Source organism: Pteropus medius, unplaced genomic scaffold, assembly GCF_902729225.1.
Source record: "Pteropus medius unplaced genomic scaffold, Ma_sr-lr_union100, whole genome shotgun sequence".
Taxonomy (NCBI): Eukaryota; Metazoa; Chordata; class Mammalia; order Chiroptera; family Pteropodidae; genus Pteropus; species Pteropus medius.
Window position 1 is genome coordinate 1649369 of NW_024345600.1, and position 25969 is coordinate 1675337.

At 33.9% G+C, this 25969-nt stretch overlaps 1 protein-coding gene across 3 annotated transcripts in view; it reads right to left on the bottom strand.

Annotated features, from left to right (window-relative positions):
• CFAP54 (cilia and flagella associated protein 54) overlaps positions 1-25969 on the bottom strand; it is a 232974-nt gene that overhangs the window by 168338 nt on the left and 38667 nt on the right. For all 3 annotated transcript variants that reach the window (XM_039874060.1, XM_039874058.1, XM_039874059.1), the window contains 6 exons: positions 24893-24969; positions 19211-19339; positions 18732-18858; positions 14977-15063; positions 14763-14884; positions 3112-3288 (listed from right to left, as the gene is read on the bottom strand). In XM_039874060.1, the coding sequence (XP_039729994.1) occupies positions 3112-3288; positions 14763-14884; positions 14977-15063; positions 18732-18858; positions 19211-19339; positions 24893-24969 (719 nt within the window). The remainder of the gene's footprint in view (positions 1-3111; positions 3289-14762; positions 14885-14976; positions 15064-18731; positions 18859-19210; positions 19340-24892; positions 24970-25969) is intronic.

Genomic DNA, 25969 nt, shown 5'->3' on the forward strand with positions numbered 1-25969 from the left:
TCACAATATTCCGTGACATAGAATTACTGTTATCATTATGCTTTACAGGAAATGGAGACACAGAGATGTTTAATTACCTGCCCAAGAGCGGACAGTGGCAGAAAGTGATTCCAAAGTTGACTTAATCTTGATGAAAAAAAGATCAACACTGAAATTATTTTCATATTTTATTTAATAATATATGACAAAAAAAAGTAAGCGGAAAAAGAAGCAAGAGACTCAATTGTAGTATTTAAAATAAAATGTAAAAATACATATGAAAAAGCCTAGAAAAAAATGTTCCTAAATAAGAATAGTGATAGAGTTTGGATGATAAAATGGCAAGATTATGGGTAATTTTTTTCTCTAGTTCATAAATTTTCAGAAACACGATATTCTTTTGATAATTCTTAAATATAAACATAAACCAAAAGCAAAATGCAAATTCCACAAAAACAACCAAACTTAAACTTGATTAATTGGTTAGACAATGGTCTTTCTGCCAAGATAGCAAAATAATGGAGATTCTTTATTGTAGTGAACTATTCTCAATGCAGAGAAAAGGGAGCAGGTTGGCACTTAGGGAATAGCATTGTTAGGAGCCATCCTGTCAGAGGGTTAGGGATTGGGGGTTGTCATCACTGTGGCATTCCCTTTACCCCAGAGGCTCCACCTCACAATATCTCAACCCCTAAATTACAAGGGAGGCAGGGAAAAAAATGGACATATAATTGTCTTTACAAAGCAACAGTCTCTTACGGCTTAGCCTGCTATTTCTTCCTCTATGGCAACAGAAAAATCCTGTGTCTTGTCTGCACAGGTAGTTTTCAACTCTGACTATGCAGCAGAATCACTTTTTAAAACACAGTTTGTACAGAATCAACCATTTTTTCAAAGTCACACGTACACTTGACCAGCCTCAATGAAAAAGAATTTCTGGTGCAGCTGGCTGAACATTTTTATTTCCCAAGAAAATCTCACAGGTGATTAAGGAATAAAAGACAAAGGCAGACTGCAAGGACAGAGAGAGTATTAAAGGAACTTGGAAGCTGGAGGCCAGGGGCAGGGGAAAAATCAGATGAATCTCAGAAAAAAATTTAGAAACTAACTTTCCTTGACCTCCCATGCAAAAAGAGCAACATTTTTCATTGAGAGAAAATTAAAAAAAAAAAAAAAAAAACATGTTTAAGACTTAGATCATTATTGCTCAAAGTTAAGCTCTATAAATCAAGCAGAATTTGAAGGGTAAACTTCTCTCTAAAAGCATTTTTACAAGCAGGCTTTATACTTTGCTCCACAGATGAAAACATCTTAGTTTGTACAACTGTAAGAAGCAATGCGTAATTAGAATCCATATAAGAATAAAGCTATCATAAATAAATCATCACTAACTTTAGAACTAAAAGTTTATAAATAACATCAGATTTTCAACTATTAAAACATTTTAACGAAACAAATGCCTTAACAAGAGATTTTGATAAAACAGAAGATGGCTGAATCCTCAAACCAGAAAACATATGTAAGCCCATAGTACCATCTAGTGTTGATAAGTAGGTAACAGAAGGTAATAATTTCCCGGAGCATACAATTCTCTTAATGTTTAATATACAGAAACTTCATATAGGGTGCTAACTGTCGAATCCTACAACTGCCAGTCAAATAAGGGACTCATGTTTTCCCATTTCTAAGCAATAGGAAATAAAATAAATTAGTCATTAATTTGGAATATATAAAAAAATAAGATTTGGGTTAAATAAACCAAAAGGTTTGAAAAAAACAACAACAACAAATTCTTGGTAAATCATCCAGTCTTGGTTCTGTACTAAATTTCCAATATTGGTGATTCCTTATTCTTTAAAAAGATCCAAAAATCCAAAGTTGAACTTTAAAACTGCTAGCAATTGCAATAATGTATTCATTATAGCACAGTTGGGTGTAAAGTGAATATTACGTCCACCCCCTCAAGTACAAAGCATTGTGAAGATGGTATTACTTCTCCCAAATGTCCGTCCCCCATTAGTCTAAAGCTCCTCAAAGAATAGAACCACAATTTGGGGGGATTTATTTTTTACCTCAATTACCTCACACAGAGCTTGACAATTAATAGACACTCGATAACATTCACTGGATAAAATTTATGAAAATAACTCACAAAATCATGTAATCACAGTCTGTAACATCATTAATTGTTTTTAGCAGACTTTAGTTCATATAATTAAATTAATACAAGATATGCCAAGAATATTATATATTATCTCATTTAATTTTCACAATGAATATATTTTACAAATAAAAGAACAACAAAAACATTAAATGCCTCATGAAGTATATTTAGATTTCCTAAGGTCATACAGCTAGTAAGGGGTAGAGTTAGCATTTTAACCCTTCATCTGTCTGACTTTAAAGCTCATGCCCTTTCCACAATACCAAGTTGATGTAAGTTCAAGCAGAACATCCTAAAGAGAATCAAGGTACAACTTTATTTTTTTATACAACATCAAAGAGCATGTTATTGATCATCCAAAAGAGAAAAATGTAATATGTGAAATATGAATTAGGTGAACCAAATGCCTGTGAGGAAATTCAAATTGTGGTTACATTTAGGCTAAGTTCCAAGGCATTGAGGATGGCAAAAAGAGCTTATTCTTCAATAAATACATAAAAATTTATGACTTCTAATATGGCTGGAATCCCCATTTGTGTGTGTGTGTGTGTTTGTGTTAAAAGAGTCCTCATTTACTTGTAGGAACTTTGGAAAGAAACTCTAAATTCGCCATCCCCAAATTTCCTCATCTCCATCATTGGCTCTGAGAGTAACTTCTATCCTCTTCAAGTGTCATACTAGAATGTCAGCATCTGACTATGTCATGGTGATGAAGATACTTAGAAATGCTTCTCTATTGTTTCTCCTTACTATATATTTGGGTATAGCAAGACTATAAAGAGCATAAAGGGAAACAGCATAAAAGGTAAAAGATCATGAAGAAACTAAGTATAGTTAAGACATTAGGATACTAATCCCAATGTTCGGTGGTTATTAATAAGACTAGTCAAGTCTTAAAAGCAATAAAAGTATCAATCATTATAGTCATAATGATTTACCTGAGATAAAGATCATAAAGGACTACATACCTTAACATCTGAAATAAATGGAGCAGGTTTCAATGTCACAGAACAATGAGTTCGAGATAGCACGATAGGTGGTGGAGGGATTCTGCTTTTCTTTCTTTTTGAACTTTCCACGTTTTTCTGATACGTATATAGGTTATTTTGTTCTACTTCAGCCTTCTCAATTAAAGAATATGCTTCCTATAATAAAGTGTGAAAATAGAAAAATATATTTCAAGAGCTTGAATTTCATTTATATTTGTAGAATTCTGGTGATGTTAAACAACATTATCTTGCTATATATAGTACTTTCAGCCTCAATGGTACACATGTTTCAAGCACTGAATAATTTGGAGAAGTAAAAACATAAGGCCAAGTGAAAAATAGTTATTAAATAAAGCAATTATTTAATAACTAATATCCTATACATAACATTAATATCCTATACGTTTATCACTATTATCATATATTAATATCAGGCATTTCATTTTTTAATCAAACCCTCTGAATTTCTACTATCATTTCATTGTCCTTAAAAAGTTCATAACACAATCATCTACATTTATAGTGATAAACTGTATACCTACTCTTAATGTAACCTGAAATGTGACTCTCAAGCAATAAGGCTATGGTATACGTGGTTTATAAAAAAATATTATTGAGACTTTCTTACTATCAGCAAGAAAAAACAAAACTTAAAAAAATTTATTCTATAAACTTGAAGGAAAGGCAATCACTGTTTTAAAAGGTTACACATAGAGTAATAACACCGAAAACAAACAAAAAAGAAAACAAAAATCAGAAGATCTAAATAATATTTCAAAGTAAGACTATATTAGCAATAATAATACATGTAAATGGGCTAAACTCCTCTTTCAAATTAAATTAAAAGACAAAGACATTCTAATTAAGTTCCAAAGCAAAAATTTATGTAAAGATTAAAATTCAATGGGTGATAAAGAATAGCCTTTCCTACAGATAGTGCTGGGACAATTAGACATCCACATATAAAAGAATAAAGTTGGACCCCGACATCACACCCAAAAAATAGTAACTCAAAAAGAATTATAGATCCAAATGTGAGAGCTAAAATTATTAAATTCTTAGAAGAAAACACAGGAGTTCATGACCTTTTACGTTTTTACGAAAGTAAAAGTAGATAACCTGAACTTCATCAAAATTAAAAACTTCAAATGATACCATCAAGAAAGTGAAAAGACAATTGACAGAATGTCTTTTGAGAGAATATTTGCAAATCTTCTGTCTGATAAGAAATCTGCATTCAGAATATATAAAGAACTGTTACAAGTCGATAATAAAAAGACAAATAACCCCACTAAAAAAATGGACACAGGGCTTGAACAGACACTTCTCTAAAGAGGATACACAAATGGCCAATAGGCACATCAAAATATGCACATCATCGGTCATTAGGAATAAAATACAAAATCAGTAAACTGACTCAAGAAGCAGAAAACTTGAACACAGGAATAATTATGGAAGAAACTAGGAAAGATATTGCAAAAAAAAACTTCCCACAAAAGTGGCAGGCTCAATCGATTTCATTAAAAAATATTTCAAAAATCAAGGAACTGATAATTCCTAAGCCAGTTTTTAAATTTGTGACTACAGATATAGATAGCTTCTCAAGCAATTTTACAAATTTATTATAACTTTAAAAATAAAATGTGAAATATGACTACACTTAAAAACAGAGCAATCTTCTTATTAACCATACAAATATTGAATCATAAAGAAACAGAAAATATGAACAGACCAATTAACAAGTAAGGAGATGATCAGTAATCAAAAAACCTCCCAATAAAGTAAAGCCCAGAACCAGATGGTTTCACTGGTGAATCCCACCAAAAATTTAAAGAATTATTAATCCCAATTTTTCTCAAACTCTTACAAAAACTTGAAGGGGACACTTCCAAATTGATTTTACAAGGCCAGCATTACCCTAATACCAAAGCCAAACAAGGACACGGCAAGAAAACAACAGACCAATATTCCTGATGAACACAGATGTGAAACTCTTAACAAAATATTAGCAAACCAAATTAAACAGTACATTAAAAGGATCACACACCATAATCAAGTAGAATTTACTCTTGGGATGTAAGGATGGTTCAACATAAATGTGACTGAAATCAATAAATATGATACACCACATTGACAAAAAGAAAAATAATGTGATCATTTCAATAGAGCCAAAAAAGAATTTGACAAAATTCAACATCCTTTTATGATAGAAAGCTCTCAAAAAACTGCATATAAGAAGAACATACTTCAACATAATAAAGGCCATATATGACAGGCCCACAGCTAACATTATCCTCAGTGGTGAATGCTTAAGCATTCCCTCTAAGATCAGGAACAAGACAAGGGTGCCCACTCTTGTCACTTCTATTCTTCAAGTGGACATCTTAGCCAGAGCAATCAGAAAAGAAAATGAAGTAAAAGCATCCAAATCAGAAAAGAAAAAGTAAAATTGGGGGATGAGGAAATGTCAGTCAAAGGATACAAACTTTCAGTTATAAGATGAACAAGTTCTGAAGATCTAATGCACAGCATGGTAACTGTAGTTAATAATACTATATTGAATACTTAAAAATTGCTAAGAGAGTAGATCTTAAGTATTCTCACCAAAAACAAAAGTAATTACATGAGGTGACAAATGTGCAAATTAACCTGATTGTGGTAATCATTTCACAGTGTACATGTATATCAAATAATTACAGTGAACGTTCTAAATATATTACAGTTTTGTCAATTATCTCTCAACAAATCTGAGGGTGGGGGCAAAGCTAATAAACGCAGAAAGCTCTTTCTTTTAATAGACAAAATCATGGCTAATGGTGAAGCACTAAAGACCTATCAATAAAATCCAGGAGGAGGCAGAATGCCACTCTTCTTTTTTATTCTAGAATTCCTTGCCAAATTAATAAATATAAGAAATTCGGAAAATGAGAAGACAAAATGTTTACTAAATTTCAAATGCATTTCATTGCGATACAAAATCCCGTGCTACCTCCCCTGTATAAGACACGCTGAGCTTGACGCCTCCATTTGGAAATGTGAATTCAAGCTCAAAACAAAGGATAAGACTGAAGACAGGGTCTGGGAGTTATGTGCATCAGGGATATTTAAAGCTGAATAAGTAAATCAGTCCCCTGTGGGAGTACAGATTATACACATTTTTTAAAATAAAACTGTAGAATATATATTTTAAAACTAGTATACGTTTTCCCTAAAATAATGATTGTTGGCCTAAATCGAGATCAGAATTAACTTCTCATTTTTATTCTTTATTGTGAATGGCTGACATTAAGGTCTAAAATTATTAGTTGTGATTAAAATGTATCTGTAGTAATAAATAGTTTTTTAAATTTCACTTGTTCTATGCCAGGAGACCTTGAAAATTTTTCTGCATTTGTAGTTCAGGAACCTTAGCCATCTGCATAGGACAATCATTCCTTCATATGAGAATGGATGTGTTCTATACGGTAACCATGTTTCTAGAGCCCACAAGCCAGAGACCTAGGTGTTTAGACTCAAAAGCTAATTTATATACACATGGTGCTCAGTTTAACTTTTGAATCACTGAATGAATGAATCAGTCGATTGATCAAGGAGATAGGATGGCATCTGTCATCCTCCATCATTTCCATTTTTTTAATTCATTCAACAAAACTAGGGCGGGGGGGGATGGAGAAAATGAATGGAAAGGGAATAAGGGCCAGATGATGAAGGAGTTGTGTCGTAAAACACTATGAGAGAGTAAAGGCGTCAGCAATGCAAATTCATCCCACAGGACACAACCAGCACGGGGCCGGGCAGAGGTCATACACCTGTCCACCCTGTACCACAGACAACAGGCCAGCCTTGGCTCTCTGAAAGGGCAGATGTGCCCACAGAGCAGGGCTTCTTTGAAAGGCAACAACAGGTGGGAGCTTGATAAGGAAAAGACCAGGACTGAACAAGGTAAATAGATTTCCCAGATAACTATGGAAAATTTTTGAGGGAAGAAATTTCTACTTGAACAGAAGGGAGATAAAAGCTATTACATTTTGAACATTAAATGTTAATGTGCCTTCATTTTCCTCACAGGCTATGGAGGCTATATTCAGGTTGTATAAGAATAAGTCAGCCTAAGGAAAATTATGCAACACAAGAGAAGGAGACCAATGCCTTGAAAGTCTGAAGACGTTTCCCTCTTCTGGATTACATTTGGAGCCTTAAAATACACCAGCAGCACCGGCTAACTGGTCCTAATATTAACACAAACTACATCTGACCCCATCCCAACTGACTAGCCAGGTGCTCCAGGCCTTCTATGTTAATTCCCAAAGTTTGCCTTGGCAGTATATGCTCCAGTGAATCAGTTGGACACTAGCATCTTCTGACTTGACACTAGTAGCTTCTCTCTGCGTATCCATGAACATAGCTGAGATTTTTTAAAACTTCCTGCTTTCTGCCATGAGCTATCACACAGCTATTTCTCAAACCTAGCTCTTGATCAATATCATCTATGGAGTTTATTTAAAAATTAAGATAGTCCCTCCCCACTTCAAACCCGCTTAATGAAAATCTCCAGGAGGGCAGCTTGACCACCTGTATTAACAAATGCCAAGGATAATTCTGAAGTACAGCAAGGCCTGGGAATCACTGATTTACAGCCTCTTATCCTTTCTTTCCATCTCCAGGCCTTTCGACTTTCAGTTGTCTAGCCCGTCAATGGCTCTTCCAATACTTGTTACAGTGCAAATTCCTCCACAGCCCTTTTCAGTCTGCATACAACTATACTTTCCTGCATTATCTGCCTCTCTACTCTCTTTTCTTCCCATAGCTTCCACCCTATCCAATCTAACCTCCAAAACTGTAAAAGAAAAAATGTCACTCATTTCTTAATTATGCTATATTCTTTTGCACCTCTAAGTCTTTGCCCATGAATTTCCTCTTCCTGGTCTTACATCCTCTTCTGTGCCACAAGACCCACTCAGATATCATTTCCTCTGACTTCTTCCAAGGTAAGTCCTATAAACTTAGGTATTCATTCCCTTCCTTTCACACAATCTTTATTTTAGTAGGTATTATGCAATATGGTATCTGTGTACAAGACTATCCATACTCTCTAAATAATGAGTGTCTTAGTAGCAAAGACAGTACTCTATTTATCTCTTTAGGTTTAATAAATATGTTTTGATTGAAAGACATAAGAGATTATGACAGAAGAGGATGATCTTCACTATAATGTATTCTAAGAAAGCATGTTTAAAATATTCTGACTGGGTCTTGATCAATTTTAACTTTATACCCCCTCATTCAGATCTCATGGCCCGATTTGAAATAGGTTAATAAAAGTATTAAAATTTTAAGTGAAAGGTAACAAAAGAAAAATCTAAAAGAAAATCCTTGATTTATGTAAATCATATAAATTTTATAATAGGACTCAAGGTAAATTCTAATGCTAGCTAGAAATTAAAATCCTAATTTAGTGAGCCAAATCAATGAGCTGCTAATATGATTCCATTTGTAAGAAAGTGACTAGGGGTTTCTAAAGGAGGTTTCTCAGATAGAAAGGAGGAACTATCACCAGAAAAGAAGTTCCAAAAAAATCAAGAAAGAAAAATTCCCATGAAGCTAGCTCTACTCAGTTATGACAAAGAAAGTGCTATCAGTGTGGACATGAATGTTGCCTATACTAGCAATGCTCTAGAGCAGCGGTCCCCAAACTTTTTGGCACCAGGGACCAGTGCTCCTGTGAGAATCTAGTGCCTGATGATCCAAGGTGGAGCTGAGGTGGTGATGCTAGCACTGGGGAGCGGCTGCAAAGACAGACAAAGCCTCACTCGCTCGCTTGCTGCTAGCTTCCTGCTGTGTGGCCCAGTTCCTAACAGGCCACAGACCAGTACCAGTCCACTGCCAGGGGTTTGGGGACCCCTGCTCTAGAACACCAAAGTACTGCGATCACACAACCTAGACAACCACTTCTTAATTGGAAGTCAAGAAGAAATGGGTTTTCCATGACATATCAGATTATGGAAAATAACTGTATCCTCACTCTTTCATTGGCTAGCACAGTGCCTGGCAAATCAGAAGGGCTCACTAAACTTGAAAGACGAAATGAGCCTTTACCTATCACAGGGAAATAATCAGCCAGGGAACCTCAATGGAAAAAAATTCCTACACCAATTCTCAAGGGAAGTAAATTCTGGGTGTTTTTTTCAGTGGCGATTTGTGCTATAGTGTGCCCCAAAACAGTAATACTGAAGTCCAAAATACTACTGTGTGAATGTCATTCTCTCTGCCTATAGTTTCCATTACAGAAACTGAGACCTGCTTCTTTTCAGAAGTTACTCAATGCTTATGAGGGTAGAATGACATTAAATGCATCTGATGATGGCTTAACACCCACAGTGCAGCAAAACACTTATGGAAAGATATAATGTAATCTTAAAGGGCATGATTAAGATATATGTAAACAACTCTCATAAGGCTGCAATGGTAAAGTGCCATATTTACTACTTGTCTAGTAGATCTCCCTGAGGTAAATTCTGGGTTCTTGACACTATTATGTACATTTAAGAATAAGATGAAAAATAGATTTAGTCATATCCAAGAATCTTGGGAATGAATATTGCTGAGAATAAATTATACAATTTATAATACGAATATAAGAGAAAACAAAATGTATAGTTTGATAGAGAAAAATATACATAAAGTGCCAAAATAAAGTTCTGATATCACAAAACAGAATGTTCCAGAGTGCTTAAAGTGGAAGACAGAGTAGTAGTAATAATACTAATGGCTAACATGACTGCTTTCTCTATACCAACCACTAAGCATTTTATATGCATCATTTAATCTTCCTAAGAACCCACATTTTACAGAAGAAGAAATTAAAATGTAAGAGAGCATAAGTAATTTGATAGCACTAGTCAGTGGCAGAACCAAAACTCTAATCCAAGACCCTTCGACTCCTAAGCACTATGATAAATTATCACAAAGACGAGTTAAAAGAAGTGTGGAAAAATAACCCGATGAACTTTCCCACCAATAACCTTAAAACGTTTAAAAGAAAAAGAAACTAAAGTGTAAATATGCTTAAATCTTCTGTCAGTAGTTTGAAGGCTGGCAGTCAAAACACGATCTCATGGGAGATGTCAGAATCAGAAAGGGTTTGTTCTTAATGAAGAAGACTTCAGCATGGAGTAATCAAAAAGAGCTGAGAAGATCTCTGATCAAAAAAAAAGTTAGTTCACATGTATTCTTCCCAAAAAAAGCAAATCGAATTGATTTGACTAAAATGCTATAAATAGGAGGAAAAAATTACACTCAGTAATCCAAATACTGCTAACATAGTTAATAGAGTGGTATTTAGGGGCAATCGAGATATAAATTTAAGGAATATTAAAGGCAGGAGTTATTAAAACTTCTAGTGGCCTGTGCTTATTAGTTCTGGCTGCAATAGGGCCATAAAATTAGATTCCGTGTCAATTGTAAAAAATAATCTACTAACTCATAATGTTCCTTTGCTTAAAACTGAAACAGTATTACTGAAATTTGAAACTGTTAAGATCATCTCAACTAACGATTTGCTTAGGTTCCAACAAATAATATTAGGAGAAAACTAGACAGACACATCAGTTGGAGTTCCCTGCAATAGAAGCAACAGGAAAACCAGGCTGAGACCAAAGCAGGTCTGTAGAGGCAGGAGGGTCTAGAGATCAGGACACAGGCATTAGAATGAATGAACACTAACTGGTTTGAGTCTTTTTATCCCACGACTCAAGATTCAGATTCCAAAAAGGGAGCAACCAATTGGCCCAGCTTGCATCATCAGCCCTACTCATGGCCAGCAGAGAAGAAAGCTCCTGAAAAGTCCCACCTAGTTATATCTACTGGGGAAGAAGAAATTCCTCAAAAGGTGATGTTTGGAAGGGGACACAGATGCTAAACAGAAAACAGCAGTGTGTACCTCTGCCCTGGTAACACTTAGCATGTGGAGGGAGTAATCTTGCCTCTTCCCATTGAGAAGTCCCATCTGCAAAGAAGCTGAATGTTCAGCTGGTGGACTCTAAAGTTTACATTAAGAGCAATGATCATTAAGTCACATGATTATTTCTGTATTTGATCAGAAGTAGACGACCAGGGACACCTTAGATGGTTCTAGGTGTAACCCATTAAAATAAATCTGAAGTATAATGTGTAGAAGGCCAATATGGTCTTCTAGAAATCAAATAACCAAGGAAAATAGGAAAAATAAATCCCCATAATCAAGAAGAAAGTCAGTCATCTCACTTGGAAAGCTAACAGTTTATAATAAAAGTTGTATCCCTCATTTATGGCAACAAGTTGTCCACCGTTAATTGATTCGTAATAACACAGACACCTGATGAGATTTCTACAAGATCAGGAAACTTTTGAAAACCTACAACAGGGTATGAATTATTTAAGAGTTCTGAAAAGACCCAGGCTTTTCAAAGCATTTTATGGTATCAGGTGACTTATAACTTACTGATTTGGGGATAATTTTATTACAAGATCATGATAATGTAAAACATTCTGTAATATAAAATGATTGCCAAGGGAAAGAAATTTATTTGTCTTCTTTAAGGAAAGTTTGGCAATTATTTGAGCCATAATATCCTTGTTTATGAGAGTACCCTGAAGACTGATCATTAAGCCTTAACTCTTGGATAAAAAACTACCACTGAGGAGTAGAGGTGGTTATAGAAAATTTTTGAACTTCTAAATAAATATTCAACATATGCTAGTTGGTGAAAATCCTCAAGGAGGCCCCCTCATAAAAAGTAAGATCTCGAAATGCATGTCATGAGTCAATCATCAGAGGATACTATATTTACAATTTTTCTTAAGTTAAATAGTTTCACTTAAGAAATAGAAGGAAAATACACCTACGGAGAACATGAAAACCAGACTTCCCACATGTCCAGTATGTTCCTTAGCCTCAGTGATAGGAAGAAAGAGACTTAATGGGAGTGGGCATACTGTGACAGTATAAAACAAGATTGAGTCACAATAAAACAAAAGAGAAAACCCCAGATGTTTTACTCTCTGCAGGCTCTGAGAGGCCACAAGATTAGTCCTGAGAGAAACAGTTCTAAAAGAAAGATAAGCTTTATTTGCCAAAGAAATAGGACTGAGTATCAATGTCCTTTAAGTACAAGACAGTAGCAAGTGGCCACAGAAGCATCTGCTGAAGAAATGTCTCCTAACAAAGGTCAGAAGTCTTCCAACAAAGGTAAGACTCTACTTGGCCTTGAAGTTGTCCAACACCACCATCACACTCCCTCATTTAAATGCTGGAAATTGAAATGTAATGGCAGGACAGACTTCTCCACCTTGAACACTGATAACATCTGTCCACCGAAATTTTTAAACTTCTTGTGAACTAGACTCTATTTTCTCTAGGTCTCACTTCTAAGTATCCTCTTCTGACACCCCTTTGCCCCCTTGCCATTGCATCTGATCTTCTGTCACACTGAATGACCTACTGGACTACAAGTACTCTGTGACTCACCTTTCTAGGCTTTGGACCTGTGCAACTGTGGTTCTCTCTGCCTGGAATGTCCCTTCCACCTTTTGTCCTCTTCTTTCTCTGGCTACTACTGCTTAACTTTCAATATTCAATTTCACGACATCTTTCCTAGATGTTTCCTTAAACATTCCCCACTATTGGGTTAGGCACCCCCCTGATTAATTCCCCTGGCACTCTTGCAATTAAAGCATCTATAACACTGACCCATACTTACTTACTTATTTGTCTATGTTCCCATAGGCTAGATTTACCTTGAAGTCAGGGACCACGAAAAGAAGGCAATCTATCAATATATTTTTAATAAACAAAGGATTTTTGTTTGTTTTTATCCCCTATACTCAGTATAATATTAGGCACATAGTCAGCTTTCAATAATTATTTGCCAAATGGATCATAGGCACTCAAAAATATTTTTTGGATGGATATAGTGATGGGCAGATGACTAGGACATGCTACATATCAGAAATCTTAACTTCTAATATTCTACTTCATGACCTCTAAAACTCATCCTTATAGTTCTCTCAGACTCTGATTTTCTGGTCCCTGACCTCACAGAGTTGTCCAGTCTCCTAACATCTCCATAGCCACCAAGTCTTTAAGTGCCTAGATGGTATCATTTCCTTTCCTACTCAAACTGTACCATTTTTAGTCCAAAATTTTAACCTATGCTTTCTTTAAAAAGAAAGAAAGAACCAACCCTATACAAAACTCTGTGGTCACAAATATTCTGTTGTCACAACTACTAAGAATACTACATCAGGATAATGTCATACCACCATGCAGATGGGGCCCCATTAAAATTCATAGTCTTCATCCTCAGCTAGAACTTCATCATGCTGGTCAGTCTTTTTTAACTTGGAATTACCTCCCTCATCCATTCCTCTCTACTCTCCAATCATCACCTCTCTGCTCAGTCTACCTATCCACCCTCACTCTCTATTTAACAGATATCTTTTCCTCCCACTTTATCAGATGATTGGGGTAAGAGGGCATTCTACTCAACTCACTGCCTCCACACCAAAAGACTTAATTAAATCTATATTTATTGTCTATGACCATGCCAACCTGAATGTGCCCCATTTCATTTAATCTCAGAAGCTAAGCAGGGTCAAGCCTAGTTAGTACTTGGATGGGAGACCATCTAGGAATACCAGGTGCTGTAGGTGTAATAAATAAATGAGTGAATGAATGAATGAATGAATGAATCTATATTTATTCATCCCTCCTTCCTTTCTATATCAGAAAATATGGTATCTGTCCTGCAGCCAGCCCTCCATTGAAGATGATTCCTTTTATCTGTGTTTTCAATCTCATCCCTTGTCCTAGGACTCCATTTTATGTATTTATGTATTAAACACTCTCTCCTATCTTCAATTTCTCTCTTTTTTCTGGCTTTTCATTCTTAGCATATGGATATGCTAAATTTTCTCTCTTAAATGCTTTTTAACTCTGTATCCTCCCCCTAGCATTGACCTATTTCTTTCTTTCCCTTATCAGCCAAGCTATTTTTAGCATTATTCTTTACCTCATCATGTGCCATTTACTCAGCCAATACAATCAATCTTTTGTGGGTGATATATAGCGGGAAAAAAAAAAGAATTCTGTAACTTGAAATGTTATTGCCCTCAGGAATTTAAACTCTAAAATGACAAACAATGAATTAGCTAGAAGACAGAACAATTTTCAGAACAAAATGAGACAATAAGGTAACTGATCCATAAATTAGCTATATCCATCTGAGAGAAGGTACCTTAGCCAATGGATTTTAAGTATTTTAATTTCATAGTAAGAAATGCATGATGCTAGTACGATGTCACTTAAATTCTAGAATTTCCCTTATTTTAAATCTTCCTGATTTTATTTGGCTTCCAATGTTAAGTTGCCCCTACAGAGAGAATCTCTCATTTCAGGATTGCTTAGGACTGGAGATACAGATTATTTCCCCTGCTCAGAACTATTCCACTTCTCAGAGGACTAGATATGGTGAACCTGTAGGTTCATAATCTAATGTTAAGGGCAACACATTATTTTTAGCAAAGGAAGATAAATCATTCATTTTAACAGAGATTGTATGTCAAGACTAAAAGAAGGAATGATATATTGTTACCGTCAAAAAGTTATGTGAAGATGTAGAGGTTGCATCTTTCTCAAATATTAGAAGAGCTTTCTGCATCAAGTAAATAGCTTTGGATAGCTTATTCTTCCTTATTTTATTCATTACACTTAATTCTGAAAAAGTAAACAAACATTTTGTCAAAAGGGTAACATAAAAACTATCTTCAAAAAATTTTAGAAAGATGGGTTATTCTCATTTTAATTACCTGTAAAACAATCAGTGCTTCCAGACTGTTTTAGCTTTTCTGGAATTTTGGCAGATATATTTTTGCTAACTACTGGAGTCTGCAAAACTGAAAAAGAAGATGGAGATTGCCATTACAATTAGGTTGTGTCCAAGAAAGGAAATATTTTCTAAACATTAAAGAGTAAGTATTTGTAAAATTTTTGCGTCCTCTATCATATCTTTTTTTTTCCATTAATACAAAGATATTCAAACAAATCTACTATAATGTGGTTTTATTGTCAAATCTTATATTGGCCACTTCTTGTATTTGCCACAGTACACCTATGGAATATGAATCTCAAAACTATAAAAATGATTTTTTTCTATGTCATCTTAAATAAAACTATCTTGAAGACTGATAAACAGGATCCAACCTACTTTTGTCCACTTTCCTTTTCATAAGCTTTTCACACCTGCTCTATCCATAGTCCCTGCAAGAGCTCTGGGTACCATGTAAAGACTTCCACTCTCCTCTAGCTGTGACTGATGAAATGAAGGCCTGCTTCAAGATTTTCAGCTAATGCACAAATTACTGCTAGTTGATTGTGGGCAGTGAGACATCCAGGTATACAGTTGGAACTGACCATCATTCGTGGTCCAGGAAAGAAAGGAAGCTAAATGAGGGAGAAAAGAATAAAGGTATGTATGCTGGACCAGGGAGATGAAGAATGTTGCACTGATTTTTGATTTTCCAGGTCTGGTGCTCAGGAGACCTGGCAATATTTTGTTTCTGTCTTTGGAGGTATGTGAGGGTTTCTGCAGAAACCATACAAGAAACCCCTTTTACTGAAGTTTAATTATTTGAACTAATACATGTCAGTCACGATGGGATAGTGATTGATGAAAAGATGCCAAAAGACACCATTAAAGAATATGATTTCTCTAATGGAGAAGGATAAGGGAATTTATCTGTATGGAGATAATTATCATTCTCTCGGTACCTAGGGTATTGTATATGCTAATTAAGCTATAGCTCTCATGATTATAATTACTGGAGATAAGATGGATGAGATTGCAAGAAAATTCTGAATGCTCAATAAAGATAAGTCATATTTAATGCCACTGTCGTCAACAGGCAACCATTGTAAAGTTCTTGAATAAGAATGATGAAAGCAGTTTTTAGGCAATATTAGTCTGGCAGCAGCAAACAAGAGTGAACAAAGACAGGAGGAGCAAACTGATCATCTGCGTTAGGGTGGCAGTTCAATAAAGCAGAGGAAAAATCCAAGGAAACCTAGAGATTGCAAAGGAATAATAAGTGAATATTTCATTTAAATTTAAGGGCAAGTCTACCAGTGATATCTTTAAGTGGTCTCTGATAAAAACTCAGAGAATCATTTGGCTTTCAAAGATTTACAGATGACAATTAGAGAATGACTTAGTAACTCTATGAATAAATAAACCCTACCTACTAAGAATCATGAGCTGGTTTTCCTAAAGAAAACCTGATCCATATATGCCATTTACATTTTGAAATATATTCCTGATCCAAATCTTTTTAAACTAACGTTTAAGGTTATTATTCTAAGTGACCTAATTTATGTATTAGAAAAACTTTATCAAGTTTTTAAATTTATTTATGACACAGAGATATTTTAATTATTTGCATCCCTCCACACAAAGCATATTTCTTTAAGAAACAGTTTTTAAACAATGTAATGTTTAAAATAAAATGTAAAAGGATAAAATTTAAAAAAGGAAATTTTATATAAATAAAATGCAAACACAAACAACTGGTCCTAAATGTATATCAAATTGGTAACGTAACCATAAAAAAATTGAACGTAGTCTCTGATGTGTGATATATTCTAAATATGAAATGAACTGCAAAGAAATCCTGAATTTACTCATTAGGTTTTCTTGTTAATAGTGGCTTGGTTTAATAATTTTGAAAGTATTTGTTAATATGGTAGGACAAAGCAAATGATTTATTGCACTGATATTGCTAGGAACCAGAGTTCTCAACATGGGAGAAGGGAAATATAAAAAGGAAATGCAGGACATTGGACTTTCAAAGTATTGGACTTTGAACTGGCAATATCAGAAAGAACTAGTGATATAAATAAGTGTATATTCTTATCTCTATTGACAAAAAGGAGATAGTTGACATCCCAATAACAATGAGCACTCCTAACTCACAGACTTTAGTTTCTAAATATTGTTTCTTACCAAAAAGAACCAAAGATCCTTAAGAAAATGATGGATTCCAGGTCAGTCTGGGATAGATAAAGTATAAGGTAGGTCTAGAACATTTTGTTTGGCAGAAGCAAGAAATTGCTCAATGAATAATGGGACATATCAAAAGAGCACAGGATCAAGTTTAAGGCCTACCACTGGCAAAATGTGTGACTTTGAGCTTCAGAAAGAACAATGAAAATAACTGATTTTAAAAGATTTAAGAAAAAAGAAATCCAGTCCATAGTGTAATTCAAAAAATTAAAAAAGAAATAGTAGGAACAATTCTTTTTTACAAAAGGATATCAGGAAATAAATGTACCAAAAACACTTCATTTAGAAAATCACCATATGATCCAGCCATCCCACTTTTGGGTATATCACCAAAGGAAATGAAAGCAAAATCTTGAAGAGATGTCTGTACTCTTATGTTCACTGCAGTAGTCACAAAAGTCAAGATATGAAACAACTTAAGCATCTGCTAATGGAGAATGGATAAGAAAGATGTAGTATATATACAATGGAATATTATTCAGCCATGAAAAAGAAAGAAATCATGCCATTTGCAATAACATGGATGGACCCCGAAGGCAATATGCTAAGTGAAATAAGTCAGACATGTCAAGAGTAGTTTGAATTTATCAAAATTTAACCTCAAACAGAATAGTTTTTAGACCTAATGATATTAAATATTACTCTGAAACTCAAGTAAATATGTTATTTGTATTACCGTTGGCACCTTTTCTTAACATGTTTTGATCTCTTTACCTAATAAGGCAAGAACAACTTAGATCCAACTCTGTCCTCTGACATTGCTGTCAGAGATGTCTTTCTCAGTTTTTCATTAGCTTCCAAGATAAAATATAAACCCTCTACCCCTTCAAGATCTGCCTATGATCTACCTCTCTAGGTTTATCTGTGTCATTCCCCAACAGTGCTCTTTACCCAGGCTATAACAGAATTCCAGTTCTTGATTGTACCATACCATTGTTTGCTTCCACCTTGCTAGAGGTTATTTTCTCTATCCAAAATGATGGCCTCCTTTCAATCTTCTTCATAAAGATAATATTTACTAGCTTTCTGGTCAATTATCACCTCTTCCAGGTGAAAGTAGTCACCCCTGACTTTCTCATCTAATATATTCTCCTCTGTGCCCATAATTAAAACTCTGAGCCCATTTATATTACATTTAATAACCTCAATTGTTATTGTTGGCTTACTTATCTAGAAGCCCAAAACTAGAGGCAATGTCTTATTTGCACCAAGCCTAATATGGTTCCTGGATCTTGCTAGGCACCAAATATATGTTTATTTGAATGAACAAAATTCTAACAACTTAGTATATAGCTCAAACAATTTTTAAGAAGTTTAGCTATTCAAGGTGTAAAAAGATAATGAAAAGTATCTGTGGATAATAATCAAAAAACTAAGAAAAAATAATAAAATTTATCTGGAGCATATCCAATTAATAAGAACATAATTTACAAAATAAATAGATTCTATACTTAAATTTGTCCTAAAATTGATTCAGAACAAATTATTCGTTTTGATAGCTACTACCTTGCAACTGGTCAAGAAGCACAACAGCTACTCGGTGCTGAGCTTGAATTAGTTCAAGATGCAAATCCATGATGAAATTATTAGGTGTGACTGGTTTGGAAATATCTCTATCTGTATCACAGGTGTACTTTGAAAGAGATGAAGTAAAAATAAAAAAGAAACAATTACCAACACATACTAAAAGTAGCTCTATCCTATTAGCACTAAAGTTATCATTTTATTCTCAGTCGTTAAATTTTGCTCATTTCTCAACCCTTTGCAATCTGGCTTACACACAAATAAATCTGCTTTTCAAATTCCTCTTCAGTGACAAATTCAAAGACTCCTCACTCTTCTTGATTTCTTCTGGGAAGAGGGGAATGAATATACTCCTAGCTTATGAGAGAGAAGTCACCACAAAGCATGCTTTACTTATCTACTTGCAAGCCGGCCCTTGTCCTAATTAACTAAAACTTTAATATAAGAGTTCCCATTCTTACCTTGGCATAATAATGATCAATCACTGATGATCCATTTGGCAAAGTAGTTAACATGCAATGGAAATTTATTCCACCAATTGCTTTGTCAAGAAGTTCGTAAGCCAAATATAACTGTTCCAAAGGTTTTTTCTAAAGTGATTTTATAAACAAAAAATTAAAATTAAAATTAAGAGAAAATTATATGAAACATTTCTAAACTTCTTTTAATAATTCAAAACCAAATAACAAATTTAAATAGTCTATCCAATGTCAACAATATTATATTTCTTGCTAAGTGTATTTGTCTTTGATTAAATATGGAGTACTATTAATAAAGGTTATATAATAAATACATTTCATCATTTTTCCAAATATTAATTAAACTTTTCACAAAATCTTTTATGGTTTTCAGAATTCTGATTATACCAAATGTGTAGGTAAATTTTTAAAATATTACTCATTTGTCATTTTCATATACTTTATTTTGAAAGTTAATTTTTTTAAATCTCAGAATCTCTGAGCTCAAAATTCAGACTTAGAGACCCAATGATCTACATTGTGATTTTCAAAAACTAAATATTTTTAATGTAATTATTCTACATAGAGACAAATAGAGAGAATAACATAAGCGCAACCAGCTTTGTTCAAACTTTCTAATTTTCCACATTTTCTCCAGAAAAAATTTAGGAAATTTCCTATCCACAATGACTTTCCTCTTCTCTGTCCCTAGAGGTAGCCATTGTCTTTAAATCTGGTTTTACCATTCTTTTGTGTGTTTTTATACTTTACTACATGTGTCTGTTAATGATATGTAATATTGCTTTGCATATTTTTAATTCTCTCATAAAATTCTACAGTTTGCTTTTTTTCACTCAATCACATGTTGCTGAAATTTTTCATGCTATAGAGAAATCCTGACTGACACTGAATGTATCAGTCAAGGTTTGGTTTGAAACACAAAATGACTAAATATTCCAAGCAAACAGGAATGTAATACACAGAGCTAGAGGAGTCTATCACCATTGGAAGGCCTGGGGAGCAAAGGTCAAGAAAGCTGCCATTGATATTTTGCAGCATGCAGCAGCCTCTGAGAATCTAAGAATCTAGGAGATGGGTGACAACAACCTAAAGAAAGTGAATTACAAGAGCTTGCCCATCAGGGCTAATCAATTCACATCTTCCATCTGCCACTGCAGAATAAGAACTTTCTTTTTCCTCCTGCATTACAAATTCATGCAAATGCCTCTCATTAGAAGACTAACCTAGAGCCATATGGAAATAAAATGCTGGGAACTATATAGTTCCAGGTTTTCTCCCTGTAAAGCAATAATGGCAATGATGCCAATATGACTCTAGTTCAAGCCCACCCTAGTTCATTCATATTCACAGCTACAATGAATTGTTGTTACCTAAGAAATATGTCACAATTTATTATCCACTCTTCTGCTGATGGACATTTAGACTGCTATTATTAAAAAAGTGCAATGCATTGTACTTGTCTGTGAATAAATATAAGGTTGATACTTCCTTTACAGTTCTCAGACCTTTTTTTTTTTTTTGCTTTCTTTTTGTACTCAGCATTCTAAGACCTCTAGCACATGTTGAACAGAAGAATGACAGATATTCTTATGTTGTTACATCAGTGTAAAGGGACTGCTTTTAATTTTTACCATAGGTATAACACTCATTGAAGGTCTTCAGATGATACCCTTTATGGGATACAGACGCTCTCTTCTATTCCTAACTTGTTAAGAGTTATATTTCAAAAAGATAGGTGTCGAATTTTGTCAAATGTTTTTATTGCATGTCTTTATCTCGTGAGGTGGTCATATTTTTTTCCTTTCATCTACCACATCTACTAATGTGGTATATTGCATTATACATTTTTCTAATGTTAAATCATCCTTGTATTCCTGGAATATACACAATTTGATTAAATATATCCATTCAAGATACATAATATATATATATATATATCATCCCCTCTCTTCTTGAATGGAAATATAAGATTCACAGGCTTAGGGAGGTTTTAGAACAACTTGACTAGTGTAAATTCAAATAACAGACCTATGCGAGAACAGCCCTAAGATTATAAATCATTAGGAAGAGACTTCTATCCACTCTCTCAGCACCCATTGAGCTAACTACCTACACAAATAGGCAGATTTTTTTCCTAGTCTACCTTCTCTCAAGATGGAGTCTTTTATAGGTTCTGACTTTATATGTGAGTCTCAGTTCCAAGCCCACATCTTTCATGTACCCGAGCTTCATCTCTTGTCCCTGGATGGCTGTTAATCTAAGCATCATTGTAACTAAGCCCATCAACCTACTGCAGCATCCACTCATAAACTTACCATTCTGGTTTTCAGTTTCCTCTCTGTTTTGGCCCCTGAGATTTATCTTACTTTCTTGTAAACTCTACAATGTGCTTGAGGATATTTGTTTGATTCTGTCCAAAATTTCTAGGTGTTTTGTAGTAAGAGCGTTTTCAGATCACCTAGTTTACTGCTTTTCCAGAAACAGAAGTCATTAAGGATAACTTTTTAACATCAAAAAGTTTTAAAGTCCTGACATGCACTCACATACTATCGTCATCACCACCACCACCACCATCTTTATCATCATCATCTTCTTCATCACAGCTAACATTTAATAAAAACATGTTTCAGATACTGAGCTTAATGCTTTATATAGATTTTTTTTAATTTCCATAGTCCTTTAAGATAATCATTATAATTTTATAATCTATTTGTTGAAATAGATTATGTATTCAGTAAAACTTACAAATAATGTTTTTATATAATCACAATAGCACCTCACATTTTTTAAATAGTTGCATGTATATATGCAAGATACACATTTTATCTCACCTACAGACTCTGTTAGGTGAGCGTATGGATTTAGGACTGTTCTTACAATAAATTATCACTCCTCTCCCCACTTCACTCCCCTCCACATGGGTCTGAGACCCTAAGTGGAGATTCAGTGCTGTATATAAATATAAGAGAAAAACTGAACAGCTACCACATTCCAAGTACTGGTTTCCACAATGTTACCAATATCTCGTTTAAACTGTATAACTAAAATAGTTCTGGTGGAATAGGGCTATTGTCATAACTTTACAGATGAAGACACTAACATTAAAACAGGTAAAAATTGTTCATTCAAGATCACACGAGCAGGCAATATCAGATTCCGGACTTAACTCCTGGTCTCTCAACACTAACTGCTGTGGCCTTAGGCCACATCACTGAATCATTTCTACTACACCTACTTTTATGTTCTAGTGTAGCTGGGAAGGTTGTATTGCACAATTTTAGGGGGTGCCTTTTACACTGTTGTCATCACAGACTTGTATATTTATTTTGACAATTTCCCATCAGATGACAGTATATCATCTTGAGGAAAGGGTGTATTTTTCTAATTTAAATAATAGTAGCAATAGTTCATAAATGATCTTCAGTTTCTTTGTTGTGGGAAAATCGCCACCTTCTAAGAAATTTATTTCGTTTAGTGGCTTTAGTTCCCATCACAAGGCAAAACCTAGCACTTTGAAACTTTCACTAGACTTCCTATCCTATCCCTGCCCTATGAAGCCTCAGGAAATAAGTGCTAGCCCATTAAGCCAACAACTCTCATATTCTTGTGTCATAAAAATCTACTTGGGAAACTTTTAAGAGACACATACCTGAATTATGAACTTTTAAGAAACTCACACCTGAAATTATGATTCAATATTTCTAGAATGGGAAATAGGAAGCTGTATATTTGGCAAGCACAGTAAGTAATCCATGAAAAAAACCACTGGCAGACAGTTATTATGCCTCCTCAATCTCTTAGGCAGTTCAAACATTCTGTTTTCAATTTAATATTTCTCAACTCTAGCTCTCTTCAAAAGATACAATATAGCATAAAGAACTCAAAAATTGCATTCTCTGAAACTTATAATTAGAAAATAGACATTCATTTCAGAAAGTAATTTCAGAATGACCCCCTAGTCCTCCAGTGCATTCATATTCGATTAGTACCCAGTTTCTTAGGACTTGTATTTCTGTGCATTAGAAAAATATATTTTCTATAAATATCCTGAAGATATCTTTCTATAATCAGGAGCCAATATAGCACAGTGGCTAAACACCTGGACTTTAAAGGCAACACATCTAAGTTTAACTCCAATTTCTGTGCGACTCTGAGCAAGCTGGATGCAGTAGTGAAAATAAACACTATGACTACACAAATCAACTTGAGTCAGTGGCACCACCACAATACTGAGATAAAAAGCAAGCTGCAGAAGAATACACACATTATGACAGCACTTATATAAACTGAAAAACAATACTCTCTACTGCCCAAGAATACATACATACATAATGAAAGTACAGTACTAAAATGCCTGGACTTTATATCACTACATTTAGAACAGCAGTTACTCCTACGCAGGGAGCTGGGGGGAAGCGATGTGATCAGGAGGGGTTAGTGAAGGAACCGAGTTTCAACTGTTTTAATATTAACAATGTTTTGTTTCCTTACACCTGGTAGGTGGGGAAATGGGTCATTGTTATAATAGTCTCTATCACTTTATATCATATATTTCAAATTGATTTTTTCAGAGAAAATATAGTAATCATGAGGATTAACATTTAGCAACAGTAAAAGTGCTGATAATATGATGTTAAGGAAAAAAAACACCAGAAGGCTATTATGTTAAAAAAAAAAAAAAAAGACTGGGAAAGATTATTTTTAAGTAATAATATATAAATATATAATTAAATTATTTTTTTCTTCTAATGTTTGTATAATTTGTAATCTAAAATTATGGCTTTTGAAGTAATCAGGCAAACCACAAGATAGATCACTGGCTTCGTCTCTAAAAAAAATATTTTCAACTGCAGTCTATGTCCTAAGTAAGTATTCTCAAGGTTATAAAATGGGTTTTATTCTCAAATAATGGAACACATGAGATTCTATCCCCTTCTTGAAATACTACAGTACTCATAAGGAAGTTAATGCCTCTGAGAAGTCTTACAGGTAGAAATCTATTGTGCTTACTCCAAAGTCACCCAAAGCTACTTGTCCATGGTGTCCTTTTTCTAAAGCCTACTGGCATCACATAGGACAGCTTGTAAAATGCTATTCTAGTTCCTGCCCATAAATAAATGTTTTTTATATATCTGAAGCATTCATATCAATAGAACAACACAATCCATGATGTACAGAAATAATTCAAATATTATAAGAAAAACACAGTCAAGAAGAGGAATGGCCATTTACCTCTCTTAACTCCTTTTTTCTTTTAAGCTAATGCTCACTGAGAATTTGCCATGTGCCAGAGACTGTTCTAAGTGTATTTTAAACAGATAATAACTCATTTATATCTGTCAGAGGCATATGCAAAGTAAGATATCTCTGCTCTATAAGTCTATGAATCACAACACATTCAAAATATCAATACTAATGTAACTAAAAATCCTTTTACAATACTTTATCTAGCTTACTTTTAAAGCTGATTGAATTTTTTTCCTAAAGCAAAAGCAAAAGGTAGAAAAATGTCCCTGTAGTTCTCAACATATGTGGAAACCATAAATTCTCAAATTTTAAATATTAACGATTATTTCTATAACCATTATACATTTACAAATTTACTATTATTTGAAAAATTGAAATTCATGTTTTAAGTGTATTTTAAAAAATATTTTGTAATACCTTTAATATTGGAAGAATTTCCTGGCCCCCTTTCAGAGTTCCAAGGGATTCACTAATCTTTTTTTTTACAGATGCCTCTGAATGAAAATAAAGAGAGAGAGAACAGGAAGAGGAGGAGGAGGGAAGAAACAAGGGGAAAGAAAGAAGGATCAGAAGAAAGAAGAGGAGGAAAGAGAAATATGAAAATATAGTAGCAAATCACAATCATAAAAAACTTATGCTAAATTGGTATTCTTTTTAATTACCCATTATTTTAAAAATGATTCAACATTTTAGAAGTTGACTTAATACCATTTTCTTCAACATAGATAATTTTTTATATAAGTTAATTTAAAAGCACCTTCCAATGCAGCAAACCAAATCAAGACTCAAGGTAACATTATGGTAAAGAGATTGGCCTTCCTTCCATAAAGTCCATTAAAAGCATTCAGAAAATAAAAGTTAGAAGACATGAATTTAGACAAATATCAGAGATGGCTGCTTTGAATTACAGGAATATAAATAATCAGTATTCATATAACAATGCTAGTTTCCTATTTTAGAATTTATCCAATAATTTAAACTAAACTTTATTACTTAATACACAGCCTAATAAACATTTTGAAGCAGGTTGCCATAATTAATATACAAGAATGACTTGTACTTTATGTTTTATGTGCCAATAAGGTGATGAGAAGAACACCGTTGCAAAGTTATAAGAATTTATGTATCTAAATGAGGACAATCCCTCATTACATAAATGTAGAAGTTTTCAAATTTATTGGATTGTGCTCCAATATTGATTAGTTCTTTAGAAGTGAAACATTTTAACAAAAAAAAAAAAATCAATACAATAAATTGTATTTAGCCCATGTATAATTAAACAGAGTATAAAACAGAACAAAACAATAGTCTCCCAAAAGTAACTAGTAAACAGAACAATAAAATTGAATGAGACAAAGACTTTTTAAAAAAGTAATCACTGGATCTTTTGCTTCCAGTAACAGATAATCTGGAAAAAGTCTCCTGGCTAGCAATAACTAGAAAAACTGGAAAGTAGAGTTTTATTTGCAAGCCAAGAAAATAATGAAAAATCAA